Source organism: Pempheris klunzingeri, chromosome 15 (assembly GCF_042242105.1).
Source record: "Pempheris klunzingeri isolate RE-2024b chromosome 15, fPemKlu1.hap1, whole genome shotgun sequence".
NCBI classification, from domain to species: Eukaryota; Metazoa; Chordata; class Actinopteri; order Acropomatiformes; family Pempheridae; genus Pempheris; species Pempheris klunzingeri.
This window is the reverse complement of record NC_092026.1, coordinates 4,031,019-4,050,423: the sequence shown is the minus strand read 5'-3', so window position 1 is coordinate 4,050,423 and position 19,405 is coordinate 4,031,019. Positions and strand designations below refer to the sequence as shown.

Here is a 19,405-nt window from a genome sequence, read left to right as displayed (position 1 = left end):
CCATTTCAATATACAGCTGTTTTGGTGAAGTGATGGAATTAATGACGGCTGAATTCCATTTAGCTGCTTTACTTTCAGGGCCCCTAATTAGTGTCAATGTGCACAACTGAGCCAAACAATAATCAAGTGAATCTAAAAAATAAGTAGAAATGACAAAAGAATGGTTAATTTTACTGTTTTCTCGTTCTCTCTTCAACTTTTTAATCCAAGACTGACTGAACGCAGATTCACATACTGGAGCTTATTTTAGCCATGTGGCTTTTGAACAGAGCAGAACCCATTAACCTCTCTGAAGAACAGCAAAGCCACTAGTTCATTTGTGGAAGCTGCTGAGGAGACATGAAACACAAAACAGACAGAAGCTCCGTTCGTTCATTGCTGGTTGCATCTCGTCGGTTCATTTCTGGTGGGCGTCAGTGTCACACAACTAGCGAAGGAGAATGAATGAGTTCATAAACAATCAATAAATATCACTGACACAAAAGTTTTTTTTTGTCTCAGTTGCTTCAAGTGTAATTTTGGTTGCAAGTTTTCCCCACAAGTCAGCACAGGGTGGCAGTAGCACATTAACAGTAAGGACACAGGGTGCATTTTCTGACACCTGTGCGGACACAGAAAGTCTTTTTGTTCAGTTAATGCGTTTGTGCAACAGTGTTCCATAGTATTTAAATACATGACAAAATTATTAAAATCTTCATAAATATTGTATTGGTGCAAACACAAAAAATAGTCCTGCCATCATTTGCATTTCACCTGAATACAACTATACACATTAGAGTTTATATTGAGGACATTGAATGCTTCAGCCAGAAGCTTTCAGCCTAAAGCGACATTATGAAGGAAGGGGAAGTGTCTGCACAGTGTCCGTCAGCCACAGCAGCTCGTGAGCCTGTGTGTGCGCAACACTTGACATCATCACCATGCATGATGTCAGTCCTTGTGCGTGAAATAGAAATCCCTCTGCAGAATGATTGGGTTTGAATCATGCTGTATTAGATCTCCTGCGCTCTTTATCTTCAAGGCCTGCCGGTGCTTCCCCAGGCCCCTCTGCTTAGGAGCTGTATCAAACATGGCTTTGTATTGCTCAGACTGAATGAAGCGTGGGAAGGAGCCGTTCTCCATCAGGCTGTAAATTTTCCTCTGCGCTGCAACAAAACATGCCGGACTTGGTTGCTGGAGACTCTGGACGATGATGTCTTTCGTGTAGAAATCCAGGTTCACCTGCAAAAGCATGTTAAGCAATAACCAGCTCAAATAACTGAACATGCTGTTCCAATTTACACGTTTATTGTACGCAGAGTATGTGCAGCCACCTGCACCAGACCACAGTCTGAAATTTACAATTTGAAATTCTGGTTGTTGTGGTTTATACATAGTAAATGTCAGTGTGTTTTTTAGGACTCAAACTGAGTCTTTTTCTTAAAAAATTGCATTTGTTACTCTTGCAATAAAAACACTGAACATTCATGTGCAAACACATTTTTTCCTTAGGCTCATATTTGGGTTTGAGCACATTTCGCTCCCCTTATTATTTAGTCATCACACAGAGTCTGTTTTTACCTGTTTTGGAGAATCGGCACTGATGAACTCTTCATAAATACTTGCTGCTCTCCACGTTAGCTCCTCTGGACCGTCAAAGGTTTTGAACTCTTGACAGGCGAGCCAGAAGTCCAGATTCTCCTCACAGAACTCTGTTTTCAGAAAGTCCCGAAATGCTACTCGTCCCCCTTTAACACAAGAGAACACAACTTCATTAAAAAGAAAACCAACCATGATATTAGTTTTGTATTGCTTGAAAGTGGATGCAAATTACGTTTTTGGGACAGGAGTGTCTCTAGAGATTCTCTCAGTAGGCTCATTTCCTTTGTTTCCTGTCTGCACACAGAGGAAAAGCAATGGTTAGTTCACTATCAAAAGAAAACATCAGACAGAACAGTATTAATATGCAGTAGATTAAATTTAAAAAAAACACACCTGTTGATTTTCTTCCATTGTAATGGACTCTGGATGAAGTTATGTATTCTTGATTTCCATGCATTATGTCTGCAAGAGAGGATTACAGGAAGGGACCGCGAGAGATTAAAAAAAGAAGTGTGACTCTTCTGGATGCGTGAAGCAAAAAGTGTTCAGAAAAAGCCTCGTTGCAAAATTAAACATATTGTACTTACATCCGCTTTGTGTCCTGGAGGTCCAGAGATGTCTCACAGAGCCCATTCATTGCTGAATTTTAATAACACTATCTCCTCTGTAAATAATTTCTTTCGCGTTATCTCTCAGTATACATTACACAGCTGAGTCCTTCACCGCTGGCTCCTGTCTGCCTCCTCTTACTGATGAGGGTCACAGCCAGACTGGAATCCAAGTTTGATGTCAAGACGCTGCGTTTCTCCCTGAACTGCAGGTTTCAAGTATTTGTCCGCCCTCCCCCCTTTGTGTGTTACTATCTTTAACCTCTGTTGACATACAGCCTGATTGTTGCATAATTAGAGGGAACCACATGAATACTCAAAGTGCGTCAAACCTTGTGCTCTTCCTTAATGTATCACATCCCCCATCACATTCTCCACAGTGAAATGCATTTCACAGACTGCTGAAAGTCATCCACCATTCAGCTCTGTGTTATTCTTAGTCACAGATCAAACGGTCATACAGGGGTTTTTTTTTCACAAGGATTATGTCATTTTCATGATTTTACATGAAATTAACAGCATTTATCATGGTGCACTTTTCTAATCATGCTAAAACGGTGATATGCCTCTGTACAGAATACATTTAAATTAGGTAAGATCAGTAAAATCAGCATGTTTCTGTGTTTGAACGTGTGTTTTTACTGTTTCCAGTGGAATGCCAGAAGTTGTGATATATGTGAAAGGGATTTTCTGGAAGGGACAATCCAGTAGAAACTTGGAGTGGTTTAATTTCTGACCATATAAATTACTGGACCCATGTATAACTGGAGTCTTTTGTTTGTTCATATATGTAGTTGAGTTCATAGCCTGTTCTTGATATAAGTATTATTTGAACTACAGAGAAGCTTGAACTTAGATGTAGCTGCCATTGATGTTAACTGGGGGCCAAATAAGTTAATTATGGTCATTATATTTCAATGCTCGCTCTATTTGGGGCCAGAGAAATGACTCCTCGTTAAAACACTTCAGCTACTTTCTCATCAATATGGTAAGTACCTCTTTAGAATTTCGGCAGATAACCCAAAACTGTCTGAGACCAATTGCACCATTAATAGGAAAACAGAGGATCATTAATGATGTTTGCAAAATGGAGCCAGCAACTCATAGGATTAGAAATCAGTTTGTTTGAATTTAGATGAAATATGAGCTGAAAAACAGACGTTACACATGTAGAACTGGAGGTTCACATTCAGACCTCATAATCAAGATTTCACGTTATGGAGAGGAAAGAAGAGGCGACATGATATAGAAGGCACAAATAACAGACGGATCCAAATCCAGGTGTTTATTTATTAGGTACTTTATGTGTATGTGTGTGTGTGTGTTTTTGAAGGGTGTAAGGAGAAGGAAGGGGATCAGGATGGTTATGTGGGTAACAGACAAAGATACTGTGATTTCTTTGATTCCTTTGAGAAGTTGCGACTGTAATGAGTTATAACTATTAAAGAGTCGACAGCGAGCCACTCTCTATATATATTTTGGCAAAGCTCGGCTTTGGGCTAAATGTTAACGTCAGCTTGGTTTCTCGCAATGAAGGTAATAGTTACCATGTTTGCCACCTTAGTTTAGCATGTGACCCTGCTAACTTTTGCCAATTTATTACTCAAGATGAAGTAATACTGAGGCTAATGGGAGTGTCAATGGTTCTGAGGGTATTTGGTGATAAACCAAAGTGTTACACAAACTGTTTGACCTGATGATGCCCTGAGAGAAAATATCCAATTCATCGTGAGGGGGGGGGGCCACAGTGTCTGCACCAAACTTCATATCAATCCCTCAAACAGTTGTCATAACATTTCAAACAGGCTCTGTAATGCCAATCTGCTGGTGGCACTGGATGAAAAGTCAGCAGTAAACATCTGCACAAAATTTAAATTTCCCAGAAATGATTCATTTCAGTGCGAAAAGCCGACATTTCCAGACAGACACACATTTCCATTCCTGCAGCCACGGGCCAAAACTGTTCAGGTCACAAGCTCAGACAGCTGAAAACGTCAGCTTTAACTGTTAGGTAATGATAGTTACAGCTTTGTGTGAGGATCTGAAAGCGTCACTTATACTACCTCTTTCTACTAGCTCTTTATCAGAAAGACCTTCATCTGTTTAACCAGTACAATTAAATACAACAGTGTAAGGACTTTTATTCTTTTAATAAACTCTCATGGCTAAAAATAAAACAGACCCAGAGAATGAACGCGTGCTCTGAAGTGGATATGGAATGTGAACTCACCGTCATTGTGAATGAGATATTACAAAGACCACACAAACCAAACACAAACCGGTACGGACGAGATTTGAACTCGCCACTGAGACACGGCCCTGATGCACACGAGTTAGCGTGTGGTTTGCAGGACCAGTGAGGACCAGACTGAGCTGCGTTGAACAGGAAGTAGCTGTGGGAGAGACAAAAACAAATATCACCATGTTATGTGGTGCGGGATGCGGTAGCTAACCCCACTGTGCTGTGAGTGCACCTGTGTCTGCTCCAACACCATTAACAGAACTCATGCACAGGCTTATTATTACTATTATTGATTAGAATAGTCAGAACAAAGCAGTAAACTCTCCTGTTTGTTCAATATATACTGAAATATTACTAATATACCAGTATACTTGTGGCCCGTCATCGCTTGTGACCAAAGAGTGATTGATGTGAATGATATTTAGAGGTTTGAGGAGAGAAATTAGCCGGTAATAAAAAAAGAAAGTTGTTACCATGGTTACCCATATTATTTCTTCCATCACTTTCCCCTGACTTTCCGTTATTCTTCCAATTCATTACCTCACCATTGTATCTTCCCTCATAAACATGTAACAATATCTCATCTTTACGAGATGGTAAGTCCTAATTAAGAGATACCGACTCATAAAGGTTTTATCTCATGATTACCACTTATAGTAATGACATGTTTATTAGATTATATTTTATTAGAAATGAATAACGGAAAAGAAAACATTGGATATTTGTGGATTTATTTCCCCTTCCATTTGTTCAACTGAATGAGGCCACATGTTTATCATGATTTCAAATCAATAAATATGCATCTGAAGAAGTAATTGAATCAAGTGTTACGTCAAAATTTTATTTTTTTTTCTCAAAATGCCGGAAAATGCGCAGAAACCATCATTTCTCTCTATATCTACTGGAAATCCTGCTTCTTTTCTCCTGCTGGTTTAAAGATTTAAGCCTTTGTTTAGAATATCAGAGAGAGAAGTGAAACAGCACTGCACCTGTTAGATTATCTCATCCATTTGATGTAAAAACTCGTTGCTGTTAACACAGACAAAGCCGAGGAGCAAAACAGAACATTTAGTCACACAGCTGTGACACCATTACCTACATAAAACCTGTGTAATCACACTTATTCAGGCCACAGGGGACCAAAATATGCAGCAAACCTCTTTCTGTCTGATACATGAATAAAACTCAGAGTGGGTCAGCATCATCATCACTATCATCATCTTAAGTGTTTGTAGTCTATGTGACTCTCAGGAAAATTCAGTAAAATCTTGCAGCAAATAAAACTATTTTAAGAATTTATATAGCTCCTATATACTGTAGGTATAAATATAGAGCCCAGGTTTGCATGAGGGGCACTGAGCTTTGTAGTCACTGGGTTGTGTTTTTGATCATAACTTTACATTTTACAGCTCTGGCAGCTTAAGCCAAGGTCTAAATAAGTTTTACAACTTTTTATGTGCACTTCACATCAGGGCAGCGCGCTGGCTCGTTGGTTCACGGCTGTATCGCTGGGTTTAACATGCTGAAATGAATTTTAACATGCAGCTCCTATAAAATGCAACAGCACGTGTTTTGATGAAAACCAGACAGAGAGCCCACTATACTCCAATCTTAAAATCCTCATCAACACATTAGTTCCTGTCTGTCACAAAATTAATCTCAACATCCTTTCATTGGTTTTTAAATCGGTGAGCGTCTCACCTGTCTGACATGGTCAAGACATTTGTGCGTGCCGTAGCATTAGCCTTATTATTCTCACCGCCCAAAGAGCTGCAGGTCGGGTGGACTGGAGACTGGAGGTCAAAATTCAGGACTAATTGCCTGCGAAATGAATGTCAGCTTCAGCAGTGGGTTTTTTTTATCAGCAAACACAGGAATGCTAACACGCTAAACTAAGACGGTGAACACGTTAAACATCAACATGCTAGCAGTGTCACTGTAAGCATGAAGTACAGTTCACCATGGTACAGCCCATGGATTGTATATAAAGATGGCCGACATGACAGCTCCACAGAAGTGAAGCCAAAACATGCCCCTGGTGGCTGGCTGCAGTGTGGGTCATGAGGGTCATTTCAGCTTCATTTTCAAACTGTGGAGACAAGTTGTCCCTCTTTGTCTACAGTCTATGGTGCAGCATCATGGAGTCTACTAGTATGACTTAGTCTATCTGTCTATGTCTTTATTTTGCTGTATAAAAACCCTTTGTGAACACAGCTGTCCTTCTATTTGATAATACCTGATGTCCTCAAATGCTAAAAAATATTTTGGTTTAATCTTTCTGCGATCGAATTGGTTATATCACCAATGGAAATGTTTTTAATCTCATGCTTTATTAAAATAGATGTTTATCTGGCGGGTATATCCTCATTGTAGCATTTTTCTTCTGCTTCTGAAACAAAGTGTCCTTTGTTAAACTGGTTAAGCAACATCACACAGTAATCCAGTGACCTGTGTCTAGCCCGCAAGGTTCCTGAAGGATGACCCCTGTCTTATGACACACATGGCAGCTAAACCTACGGCTCTGACTGACTGATATCTGTAGTGGATATCCTCTATGCGAGCAATCTGTAGATAGTGTCATTCATTGCATGAAAACTTGAACATCCTGTCTCTGAGATGTGACCTTGTTTTTTGTTGGTTTTTTTTAGAGCTTCTCATGATCATATGACTAATCTATCACAGGATCGTCATGTTACTAATGAAGAGAGCCACAAGTAAGGAAATGATTACCAGACAGACAGTGAAATGAGTAAAAAAAAAAAAGATCAAGACCTGCGTGAGAAATAAAAAGGATGTTCTCATCCTGCTGAAAGCACTTTTGGCAAAATCTCAAAATGACTGTGGTGCCTTCATACTGACATGTTCTTGTCTATTACTCTGTAAAAGCACAAAAGCGTTTCAGAGGCATTATTACTTTGGTACGTGTCTCTGCTTCAGAGGGTGCCTGTGCCTCGCACAAATGCAAAATAAAAGAGGATGTGGTTGAACAGTTGGGCCTTAACACTTCTCCCTAATTTCTGTAACCTTTTACAGAGTGATACCTGGTGGGTTCCCATGAATATACTTCCTTTTTGGTGTTTTTTCCCCTCTTTTTTTTTGATTAAATATGAATGCAGTTTCATTTTTAGACGTCTGTGCCGTAGAGCAGTTTCTGAGGGTGACGTTTGACTGCCATACTGGTGACTAAAAGACTGAACAAAGGCTGAAGGAATCGTAGAATGGAAGGAAGTGCTCAAAAGACTTTCAAAAGCATGAATGACACATGCAGGTTGATGTAAGAACAGATGGTGCGTAGATGTTAGCATGAGATGATCTGTCTTATAGCCCTCACTGTGGTTCTCCTTATTAAACCGTTACACCTCACTGGCCTGCGTTGCAACCTCATCCTGTGTGGCGCGATGTATCGGTGACCTCAAAGTTTGGTTTCCTTCACTTTTACGCTCAGTGTACATGCCCTTACATGTATACTGTAGCTTCACTGAAGCGGAGTGAAAATATAAAGTGCCTGTGACAGCGTCAGACAATGTAAAATGAAATGAATATGCCAACCTAAGGACTCTTTCAGGGGAAAAAGGGGGAGAAACCACATGTTAAAGGTTAAAGGAATAAGTTGGCCTTTTGGGAAAACAGGTAAGCTTGTTTCCCAAAGTGTCAAACATGTCCTTTAAATAAAGTTTGGACTGTGTAAACATAGCAACGACACACGCGGTAGTTTCAGACATGTGAAGAGAGTACTGCAGTGAGTAAAGACTGTAGACATTTGTAAACTGATAGGAACCACTAGGTGGTAAGAACTGTAACTGTCAGTGAATATATGAATGAAGACTGCTGACTAAGTTGCTTCTTGGATTCTGAAGGTTTCCTGATGGCCTGTCTCTGATAAGAACAGATTTTAGTAACTGTGGCAATGTGTTTAAAATCATTTGTTTCACACAGATCCCTTTGAAAATGTTTTTTTTTTTTTATTAACTGTGAACAAATCCACCCTTATAATCATATTCACAATGTTTTCACAAAGTGCAAAAATACATTTTCAATATATAGCTTATAGCAAAACATCACAGTCGTAATATATCAGTTGTTTCAGTGGGACAGCACTGATGTCAGCATGTAAAACGTCTAAATGGATAACGCTGCACATGAAAAACCCACATTTGGGAGGCATCTATGTTTCTATTGCTTTAGTGAGATCACAATAAACTCAAGCTAGCGTGCAAATTTAGATACCAGCTCATGCACTTGCATATTGAATGGAAGGTGTTGTTTGCACCACATATACTTCCTGGTGCCTCTCACAGAAAGTCCCCAGCATTTTTGCGCTCATGTCACATCTCTGGGAAGTCTTTTACTTTCCAGCTGCCATCACAGCAGCCGCTGTTGATTCATGTTTCAGGTTCACGATTTTGAACAATCTCTTAACTTCTTTTCTTTTTTTTTTTACGACGGAGATGAGCTCTCCTCTTTGGCACAGTCATATGTGGCCTTGGCCAACACAAATCATGTCTTCTCAAACTCAGAAGGAAGGCATGAATGAGTTTTACATGACTTGTGGTCCCAGGACAAGAAAACACACACCACAGCGTCTCTCAGGTAATCCGGCTTTGGGCTCAGCTTCACACATCAGTTTCTACAAGCACAACGTCTCTGATATCTGTTGTAGTTACAACTTCTCCGATTCTGACGTGGAGTCCAGTAGAGCCCGATAGATGTCAGACCTGAGGAACCGCGGGTAAGAGTCCCTCTCCATTAGCCCGTAGACGATCTTCTGCGCATCGTCGAAGCACACGGTTGTGGGCGCCTCAATGTTCCTCCTGATCAGGTCTCTGGTCTTGTGATCAATGTTGATCTGGAAGCAGAAGAAACGTAATGAAGACAATGAATACTAAAGTAGCAGCAGAGGTAGCACGTGCTATGAAAAGAACTGTACATTTGTCATCACTAAAAAAAACAAAAAACAAAACCTCTGTGCGTACCTCTCTTGCAGCCTTAACTTCAATGTAGCGCTTGAAGATCTTTTTAGCCCTGGAGGACATCCTGAAGGAAGACTTGATCTTCTTGTAGTCCTCACACACCATCCAAAAGTCAATGTTTTCATCACTGAACTCTGACTTCAGGAAGGCCTGGAATATTTTCATGCCATCTGAACAGATGAGATACATAAGCAGCAGTTAGCCAGTGTTAGCCAGTACATAGCACCGTACTCACTATGTGACTTGACGTGTTTGATTAACTTACATTTGGATGACAGAAGTCTCTCCAGTGATTGTGACCACTGGGACATCTCCTCGAAACACAGCCTGAAAAAAAAACGGGGTGCGGTGTCATTCACATGCAGCAAGTGTATCAACGGTTTGGATGTTTCGCTTCCAGTGGAGGTTTGCTTCACTTACCCCTCAGTGTTAACGGCTTTAGACGAATCACGCCGCAGTCGACACTTCAGGTTTCCTCCCCTGGTTCACCAAGCAAACACAAAGGATTGATTTACTGGCCTCTTCTTTTTATACAAAAGCCTCACCAGCAATGACACAAAGAGTCGATTCTCTCAGTACATCAGTTATAATGAAATATTTACCTTGCTTTTCCCCTCTTCTTGGTCTCAGTTTCCATGTTGCTGTGCTGCAGCTCCCTTGGTGGCGAGGTGACTAGACTTGGCATGGCAATGATGCTTCGATGCTTTGACAGTGCTGTGTGACTGTGTATTGGGCTGCTCTTAGAGAGCTGTGAGATCTCTGACCGTCACTGTGTCTGCTTGATGAATCCACTCAGCGTCAACTTATATTTGTTGGTGAGCAGCGTCACAGTATCATTCTGCACTAACCGCAGAAAAAGAGGAAGTTGGGGATGACGCAAACGCACGCAGACTGCAACTGTAACTGTGTGTCCGTACTGTACCTGCATCGCTATTTGTTTGTTTTAAAGTCTGGGGATGCAAATGCTGCAGTGGAACATTCAGCAGCATATATGGAAATTCTTTAGTCTCTGTCTCTAGTTTGCCTCGAGAATTAATGCCCCTGTTTCAGGCTTTGGAAACATGTTTGTGAAGAAAATGCTGAGGCTTTTTCAGCACTCACGCTGTCAAAGAGCCACTGTTCCTTTCAGGATGTCATGCTTTATTTAAAGTGAGACTATGTTAATCTGGCAAATGAAAACTCATGGTGACTAGTTGTTGTTCAGTCTCACTCGGCCTGCTGTGACCACTAACTTCTGGTTGCTAAATGTTAACTAACCTAAAAGGGCAGTTCAACATATTTTGTAATTTGGGAGGTGTTTGGTTTCTTGCTGACAGTTATATGATAAGATAGACGTTACTTGTTTGTCTGTAGGACAATTACGAAGCGGCAGTCTTCACTCTGTCCAAAGCAGGGGTGAATTAAAAGAACTGGATACCAGACTGAAAAAGGCCTGTTCAGTTCAATACAAACAGGTTTCTACCTGTGGAGTATCTGGTCCACTGGATATGCATGGTAGTGTTTATCCCATCATATCATCATCTTTTCTGGTGAGAGGTTAAGTTTTTTACAGCCTGTGGTGCCCTGTCAACACTTTTACAGTTTTATAGTGGTGGTCTATGGGGTAGCAGGGGATTTTTATGTTGCAACTTTTTATAATACATCCACCATCCAAAGGGAACAAAATCCATCTGCCAGCATGTCTTCTCATCTAACTTTCAACAAGAAAGTCAATATGCCTATTTTCCAAACTAAAAAAACGGATTGATCAGTTAACCAGCTAACATTAGCTTGGTGAATACGCACTTTTGTCAAAATGTCAAACTATTCCTTAGATTAAATCCCTTAACATTACCGAGTCAGTGCTGTTACACTGTGTTTTAGTGTTTCACATAACCCTGTTCATTTCATTTGTGGCTACAGTTGGCAGCTGTCGTGGCAATTTGAAGAGTTGCTCACATTATCCTGCAATCAATTAAACTCAGTATGCTGTATAAGTATCTCAGCTCCCATTACTGAACCTGTGTGGACATAATAAGGGTTTCTAAGCACAACTCATCGCTTTAACCTGTCTGTGTCTGTCTCTGTGGGCCTCACTCTTGACGACCACTAACACGCAAGTTTTAGGAGGTTAGATTTCTGCCTCTTGTATCCTGTTCAGCCTCCCACAGAAACCCAGCCTCAGACATTCAGTCCCACTCTGTGCAGTCTTGTTCTGCTAATGACTGACTTCAGTGATGTCTTGGTTTCCATTTGATAGCTTCTTGCCATTATTTGATCTTTGACAGTGGAGGCAGACAGGAAATACATGGGAAACAGAGAGGAGGGTGACATGAAACTAGGGTCGCCCCCCGCCGAAACCTAACCAGGGATATGTGGTTGTGTGTCGGACTATTAATCCGCCCCTGTGTTTCCATTTTAGACGGAACTGAAGCCTGTAGACACATAAAGTTTAAGACCCTTTCAAAGTCCCATAGGTTAAATAAGATGGTGTCTTTTTACTGGAGAGGTTTAAGGACCCAGAGCATCACTGAGTAAAATCACATTGTTGTGTCACAGAAGCTCCGTCTCAGCACACAGCAAGTGTCTTTGTGTGGCCATGCTTACTTACTTCCTGCTTCTATGCTGACAGGAAGTTGTGACAAAACAAAAACTTCCACCTGTCACCTGGAAATTCTTCTGGACCTCTAGAGAGGGAACCTGATCAATCTTTTGTTTTCTTAGGTTTATGAATGTCAGACTTGACCTTATCAAGGCTTATCAATTACTTTACAATGTCATTTCTCCTTTAATATGGATAATACTTGATTTAAGTTGTAGAATATGTGCTGAAATTCCAACACTCACTCCCTCCATTGGTATTTTAAGAAACACACAGCAGTGGACACAGCTTCCATCCATTATACACGATGCAGGGAGCTAAAACTCCCATATTATCAGTCAAAACTTTGTTCCCGGTCATGACAAAGTGTTGTGTTATAACCTGCTTCTCTCAGCTTGTTCAAAATGTGAGTGTTCATCGCTGCAAAAGACCTGAGAGCTTTCAAACCTCTTGTCTCATGTCATTTGCTGTAATTCTCTTCCTCAGCTGGTTGGAAAGGCACTTGTTAAGGTTTTTCAGCTGCACTAAAAATTGGCTCCGGGTTACTCTTGAATCATTTCGGGAAATACCTTCAAATCTCAGGATCAATTTAAAGCTTTTACTGTAGAAGTCTGGCTGCCAGCTGAACAGCTGTTGGTTTGTCCCATCACATCTTCAGTCGCTGCTTGTCTGATGGAGGAGTGAAGGTGATGGAGCTTTAGCCATCAGGATCTTCAGCCATCAGACTACTTCTGTAAGTGAAATATCATCCAAATTTCATTCCATCCAATAGTTATTACCTACCGGGGAGCCGATAATGGGTCAAATCTCTCTGTCTCGCTCCCTCTTCCTCTCCTTCCTGCACTAGTTCAGTGTTCCTGGTGCTTTTACAGACACTGTGTAGCTGTCTATGTTTTCTACCTGCTTATGGAACGCTCTGAAAGTGTGTTGTCAATTGATGTTGATAAGTATTAGACATAATTCATCCTGGCCATTCAAATGAATGCAAAATGAATATTCTGACGTCGTTGAATAGACTTAGATTCTCTCACTCTGATCGACTTCCAGCGTCCCTGTTGAGCACGGAGGAACTTTCCTCCTTCATCAGACAAGTTTAAAAACTGCCTTTGAGTGTCAAACTCTGCAAGTACATCATTCTGCACAGTGAAGTGGGAAACATCTAAAAGAAGTACAAAAAGCAGAAAACACTTTTGAGTGGAGTGGAGGGGGACTTCTTCAGGATTTAGATACTTTTACTTTCTGTGCTGTTGCCTTTAGTTTGACCTTTTATCCTAGTTTATGTGATCGACTGACATGTTGCACTGTTTTGCTTTCATTTTTCTCTCACTCTGTTCTCTAATTTTGATTTCACCAGATGCAAACATGATATTCACAGCAATGCACAGACTCTACAAGCTGATTTATGTCGTGACCATGGCAGTGCACATAGAGACAAGTACAGTTCCTTCTGTTTTATCATATTGTCTATGTTCATGTTGACAGGAAATGTTCTGAGTACAGCTACCGACGGCGCACTGTGGTGACTGTGAACTGTTATCTCATTTTCTTTATCGGTGGCAACACCCATCCGTGAGTTTCCTCCATCAACTGTTGTCACACTGAAAATTATGACTTTGCTGGGTCTCTTTCATGCTCATGCGTTCTTTCCTTCCTGCCGACAGTATCTACTGCAGTTATGCTGGCCTACAGGCTGCTTTGCGTCATAACTACCAGTGCAGATCAGTACTGAACAAACCTAACCCTTCTGCCACTGAGAGAAGTTAGTGCAACCAGAGTCATCTGAACTAGAGGAAGTTGTGGTGAGCTGTCTGCACAACACAGAGTGATGAACTGCATCTCCTAAAATAAATCCCCCGTACATTCAATGTCACCAACACAAACAGAACAAGATGTTTGTCTACCACCGTGCAGTCACATGGAGAAACCCTGCTGTGCTACTTCCACTTTCCAAACACAAAAAACACTTCAGACAACCAGTACATTAAGGTCACACATATAAAAGGGAACAATGTGACTGAAGCATTTTATGTTTAGTGCTTGTTTAATTTGAATCCTGCAATTCTCTTTAAATCCTCAGTTTACGCTCCTTTGTGGATCTGAACATCATGTCTACATGTTGGCTGCTCGGGAACCCTGTTTTGTCGTGCTCTTTTGAATTTGCATACTTTTTCCATACACGATTATATGTGAAATATGATATATATAATATATATATATGTAAAATTCATCACATCCTTACTCAAAATTACACTAAAAAAACTAACTGATACAATAGTTAATAACTCTGCACAACAAAGCCTCCATTCATCTTCCATATTGAAGGGAGATTTACATAATTTAAAGGACAACGAGCTTCGTTAGAGATGATTTCTACATCACAACAGATTCAAAATTGTGATTTGAATCCTCTCCTCTCCTCTTCTCTCTTGTTCACGATGAGTGAACCCGTTTGGCAACATGAAACCTACTGCACAGCCACAGAAAGTTGCGCCCCCGCCTGCCCCCCGTGTGTCTGGTATTTCAGGCAACATTAACCCCAGACAGAGTTGATTCACACTCTTCCTTTTCACGTTGTACTTGATGTACAAATTTATTCTAACTGCAGATGAGATGTTGCAGAAACACTCGAAGCAAAGAGAGAGGAAGTGTAAAGTTGCCTTTTCGTTTTTCTTCTTGGTTACTTGTGTCCTCTCGTTCGCTGAACGATGTTGCCTGAAGGACTCTGTTGCCATCTGGTGTTTTTTTTTCACCAGTGACCATATTGCAATAAACAGACATCAACAAAGGCAATTTGCATCACATTCAAATAGACCACACCCAAATGTCATTCAGCTGAGTGGATTTAGTTTTTGCTTTTGAGCTTTTCAACAATTCCAATGATGAAATAAATATGAGAAAATAAATAGACAAGAAAACATTTGATAGAACACAAAACCGAGACTGATGTTCAACAATCCACTCACATATTTATATTATACTATTTATTTGCATGTTAAAGTTGAATTTCTCAGAGCATATTAGAATGACTGATTTGCATAATCAATTAGATAAAGTGTTGATAATACTTTACAATACAGGGACTTTTTAAAATATAAACCTCATGGGGTGGAGGAGAGAAAATAGATAATCATGGAAGAATTATGTGCACAATCTCTTTTTACCTTAACATAATTAAAGAGATCTGTTGAGCTGTAACTGTCTACTGTATCACACAGGTTGAGGAAAAGCTAGCCCTGCTACTTGAACATGAACATGAACCCATTATCCACACTGAAATCAAAGAGCTGGAGAGAAGATTTCGCGAGCCTCCGTCTCAGAGGTTCTCAGTTTTAAAACAGTCACCTTGAATCGGTCCTCCTCAGGAGTCCCTGATAGATGTCAGATTTTAAGAACCGTGGGTAGCAATCCCTGGCCATCAGACTGTAGATGAGCTTCTGTGCCGTATCAAACGAAGTCAGGGTTGGCTGGGAGATGTTCTTTGTTATGTTTTCTCTGGTACCACAGTCTATGTTGATCTAGAATCAAACAACATTGCCCGAAGGCGTTTTACGGCAACTCTTTTCATCATCATTCACTGTTGTGTCCTGGGGGGGGGGGACAACTTGTGTGCACTTAAAGTACAGTTCTGTAGTTTTGCCACCATAAAACAAACTAATACACAGATGTATAGCAGTCACCATATCACTGAGGGTCCACTATCTATATCAATAAATTACCATCTTGGTGCATTTTTGCAGTTTGAACCCCCGAAAAAGCCCTTTTCAGTCATTTACCTGTTTGGGTGCTTCTGTTTGGACAAACTCTGTGTAGATCCTGTTGGCAGAGGAGATCATCTCTGGCACCGTCTTGATTTTTTTGTACTCCTCACAGGCGATCCAAAACAGGATGTTCTCCTCACTATACTCTGACTTCAGGAACTCCCGGAAAGCTATCTGTCCGGCTGGGAAACACAGATGGCAGCATGCAGGTAAGAAGCGTATATATATACAATTGAATATATAGACAATCAGAAGAGACTCTCACCTTTACAACTGAGGACTTTGTCCACAGACTCACTCCAAGTCTCAATGTCCTCCAGTGGATCCTTGGGAAAGCAACACAATCTACCCTTGAAAAGAGCATCAAGATCTATCACTAGCCCAGTTATCTGTGAACTCCGCAGCACATGCCACCTGCAAACCACACTGGCAGGCCAAATTATGAATCATTCATGGTATGTGGTATGTTTTAAGACTCAATCACATCCAGCTGACAGCAACCTCCAATCACTACAAATAAAGGCACAATGCAAAGTGAGACTTACAGTGAGTGAAAACCTCCTCGGTATTTTCCACATGGCTGCTGTAAGCTGTTGCCTGCTGAAAATGGTAAAGGCCCAATAATCAAATATGCAGTAACTCACTTTATCGCCATCTCCTTGTCCTCTACGAAGGGAGACAGAGATAAGATCCTGCCAGACTGAAGATGGGGTTGTGATTCTTTTGGAATGAGGGAGTCAAGTGACTGAACAAATCTAAATGACCCCCACCCAACATCAGTGGAATATATGGAAATCTGTATGCAAAGTGTTGTTGTTGGGAGAGACAGGCCTCCCTTCCATGACCGTCGCACCTCAAGGAGAAGAAAGCGTGGCTGTGATTCAAGCTCACCACAACTGTTGTCTGAAAACAGTGATCGCCATTAACGTGAATGTGACAATATGGGGATGACAGATGGTTTATTTCACTGAAGACCAAGCAAAAGAAATACGGCTATTTAACCTAGCACACGTCAGACTACTGAATACTTGATTTGTCCATCTCTCAGTAAAATCCTGCGGGAGCATAATGTCCTGCTGTGGTAGAGGACTACACGTCAAATTCAGAATAAGATTGAATGAGCTATGGTCAGGGAGAATTAATGAGCAATGGTCAGGAAGCACCAGGAGAGATCCCGACCACAAACAAATAGCCAAAAACAAATTTGCTATAATGGAAAAGCTTGTCATCCTGCCATTTGCATATCTGCAGCGTTCCTCATTCATTTGTGGCAAAAAAGAATAAACAAGCACTGATTTATCAAAAAGCCTCATACGACAGCCTCAGATGATGAAGGTGATCACTGACTCTTAAAACACAAAAGCTGTGATTTGGATTTCTGCATGTTCATAGATCAGTCAGTGAATACAGAAAACCAAAAGTCTTGGAATATCACCACTGCTCATGTGAACATGAATAAACCATCGGTTCTGTGAGGCTTTTGCTGTGTTCATATCATATGAGATACATGGGAAAGACTTCATAACAAGATTTCACTATATTATACACCGCAGGAAGTCTTATGATTACAAAAATAGCTGAGTCAAGGTTAAAAATTCTGTATATTGACTATATAAACTGTATCCAATAAATATGGGTTGAATAACGCAGTTCAGCTGATGTGAGGTGCCCATGTGAGTGATTTTCTGCGCTGTAGTTTCCCAGTGGTAATCACATCCTGGATGCTGGCCTGAATGCTACTTACAAGTGTGACATGAATTTGGCTCCAAGCACACTCACACTCGCATGTGAACATGCTCACGGATGTTTAGCATCCATGAAGTCCCCATGTTCTCCATTGTAGACACGTGTGCGAGCACGCTAACATCGGGTAAGAAGCACTAAACACAAAGTACAGCAGAGGCAGTGGAGCAGCATCATTAGTTTTGCGGGTATTTCATCGGAAACGTGTTGCTCAACACCTCATGATGATGTGATGGAGAAATGTTATGGGATCACCACGGTTATTACGATTCATCCTGAGGGGAACATGAATGTCTGCACCAAATTTTCAGTAACTCTTGAGACATTTCACTGAAAATGATGATTGTCAACCTCATGGTGGCGCTACGGGGGTCAGAGGAACACCTAAACCTGTAGGATAAATCATCCTGGAACCATGATTTTTTTGGGAATCCATCCAGCAGATATTCAGATATTTCTCAGCTTACATGAAAACTTTGGACCTCTTAGTGGTGCTACAGAAAGCATCAGAGGGACCATGAACATCTGTACAAAATTTCATGGCAATCCATTGTTCCATTCCAAATATCAGGGGTCACCAAAGTCATTGGTAATTAATCCAACAGTTGCTGAGATATTTCAGTCTGGACCAAAATGGTGGACCGATTGACCTTCAGAGTGACACTCACAGCATTCACATGTTTAATATGTAATATGTATGTAACTCCCATCAGTGGATGCTTGATTTAAATGGTTCTAGTCTTTACTAGAATACTGAGATAAAGCAGAATGTGCAGCACGCTTTACTTTTCCACTTTTCCTAATGTTTACAAGAGCATTTGCATTCTGTTTCCGCTTCTGATAACAAGTTTTAAAACAGAAGAAGCACATTTCTGACGGCAGAGATAGCATTACACAGTAATGTGATCACGAGCTTATGTGGAGGACTGTTCTCTGCTGGTTCAGTTCAGGTCATGTTACTCAGTGAATCGTAATAGACGTATCATTATACGTATATCCAGGACATTTTAACCTCTCCTGATTGTCCTGAGCACTGGTGGAAACGAGATGAACCCAAACAAACCAAGAATGTAAATCACAGCAGATGATGGAAAACACCCAGGCTGCCCTTATTTGCATGTGTGTAGATGCACCAGGTCGAGGAATTTGTTTTTCAAAAAGGGCCCTACCATGAAAGATAAGAGAACTTTACTGAGGAGTGTTTGACTATCTTAACGAAGCGATTTAGGATTTTGTGTTCTTAAATCAAAGCTTACACTGACCGATGAGCTTTATCATCCAAGGACCACACTCACATCTACAGTGAAATGTGCTGTTTCTCGCTGGAGATCCAGCAATGCACTTCCACTGTGGGCTCAAACCAAGCTGCAGTTTTTCCTGCAGTACACAGGGTGGCACTCTAGTCCTCTCCAGGCCCCCCATCTCCACTAAACAACTACATTAAGTGTCCACCTTCCTCCATAACTGACAGCATTGAATGTGTGTGTTTTCCCTTCACTGTTGCTCCTGCTTGCTTTTTCATGAATAGTTTTTTTTGACCCGTCTCCTGAAGCTGCTCAAGCCTGCAGGATGGGGGTTGGTGTCAGCTGCACATGAAAACCTATTAAATCAGATCTCAACCCCCTAAAAGTATTTCAGTAAGAGTTTAGAGTCTTTCTCTTGGCTTTTATCGTGAAAATAGGATCCTGAAGTGACCTTCCTTTCTTTTTCCTTTTCTTTTTAAACTAGTTTCACTCTTTCAGCAGTAAAATGGTCCAATATCTGATGGCCCTTGAATAATACATCAAGCCACATAAACAAGGATAGTAAAGAAGGAAATAAAGAACTCTACATCCAGAATCTACTCAACCTTGGAAAAACATTTGCAGCATTTTATATCATCTCTTAACAAACCACCAAGAAACACAATGACTTCAAAGGTA

At 40.8% G+C, this 19,405-nt stretch overlaps 3 protein-coding genes across 3 annotated transcripts; all 3 read right to left on the bottom strand.

The window, feature by feature from the left end:
• Window positions 1-274: 274 nt before the first annotated feature.
• LOC139214613 (regulator of G-protein signaling 21-like) lies at window positions 275-2,269 on the bottom strand. The gene is made up of 5 exons (XM_070845505.1): window positions 2,169-2,269; window positions 1,975-2,043; window positions 1,814-1,875; window positions 1,561-1,727; window positions 275-1,221 (listed from the first exon to the last, which is right to left on the bottom strand). The coding sequence occupies exons 1-5, from the start codon at window positions 2,216-2,218 to the stop codon at window positions 931-933; spliced, it is 639 nt and encodes a 212-aa protein (XP_070701606.1). The 5' UTR covers window positions 2,219-2,269; the 3' UTR covers window positions 275-930.
• A 6,103-nt stretch (window positions 2,270-8,372) lies between these two features.
• Window positions 8,373-10,188, bottom strand: LOC139214522 (regulator of G-protein signaling 13-like). The gene is made up of 5 exons (XM_070845396.1): window positions 10,004-10,188; window positions 9,822-9,881; window positions 9,667-9,728; window positions 9,405-9,571; window positions 8,373-9,277 (listed from the first exon to the last, which is right to left on the bottom strand). Exons 1-5 carry the CDS (start codon window positions 10,084-10,086, stop codon window positions 9,092-9,094), a joined length of 558 nt encoding a protein of 185 aa, XP_070701497.1. The 5' UTR covers window positions 10,087-10,188; the 3' UTR covers window positions 8,373-9,091.
• Window positions 10,189-15,320: 5,132 nt separating this feature from the next.
• Window positions 15,321-16,318, bottom strand: LOC139214351 (regulator of G-protein signaling 21-like). Its single transcript, XM_070845184.1, has 4 exons — window positions 16,286-16,318; window positions 16,006-16,090; window positions 15,756-15,922; window positions 15,321-15,497 (listed from the first exon to the last, which is right to left on the bottom strand). Exons 1-4 carry the CDS (start codon window positions 16,316-16,318, stop codon window positions 15,321-15,323), a joined length of 462 nt encoding a protein of 153 aa, XP_070701285.1.
• Between the last annotated feature and the right edge of the window lie 3,087 nt (window positions 16,319-19,405).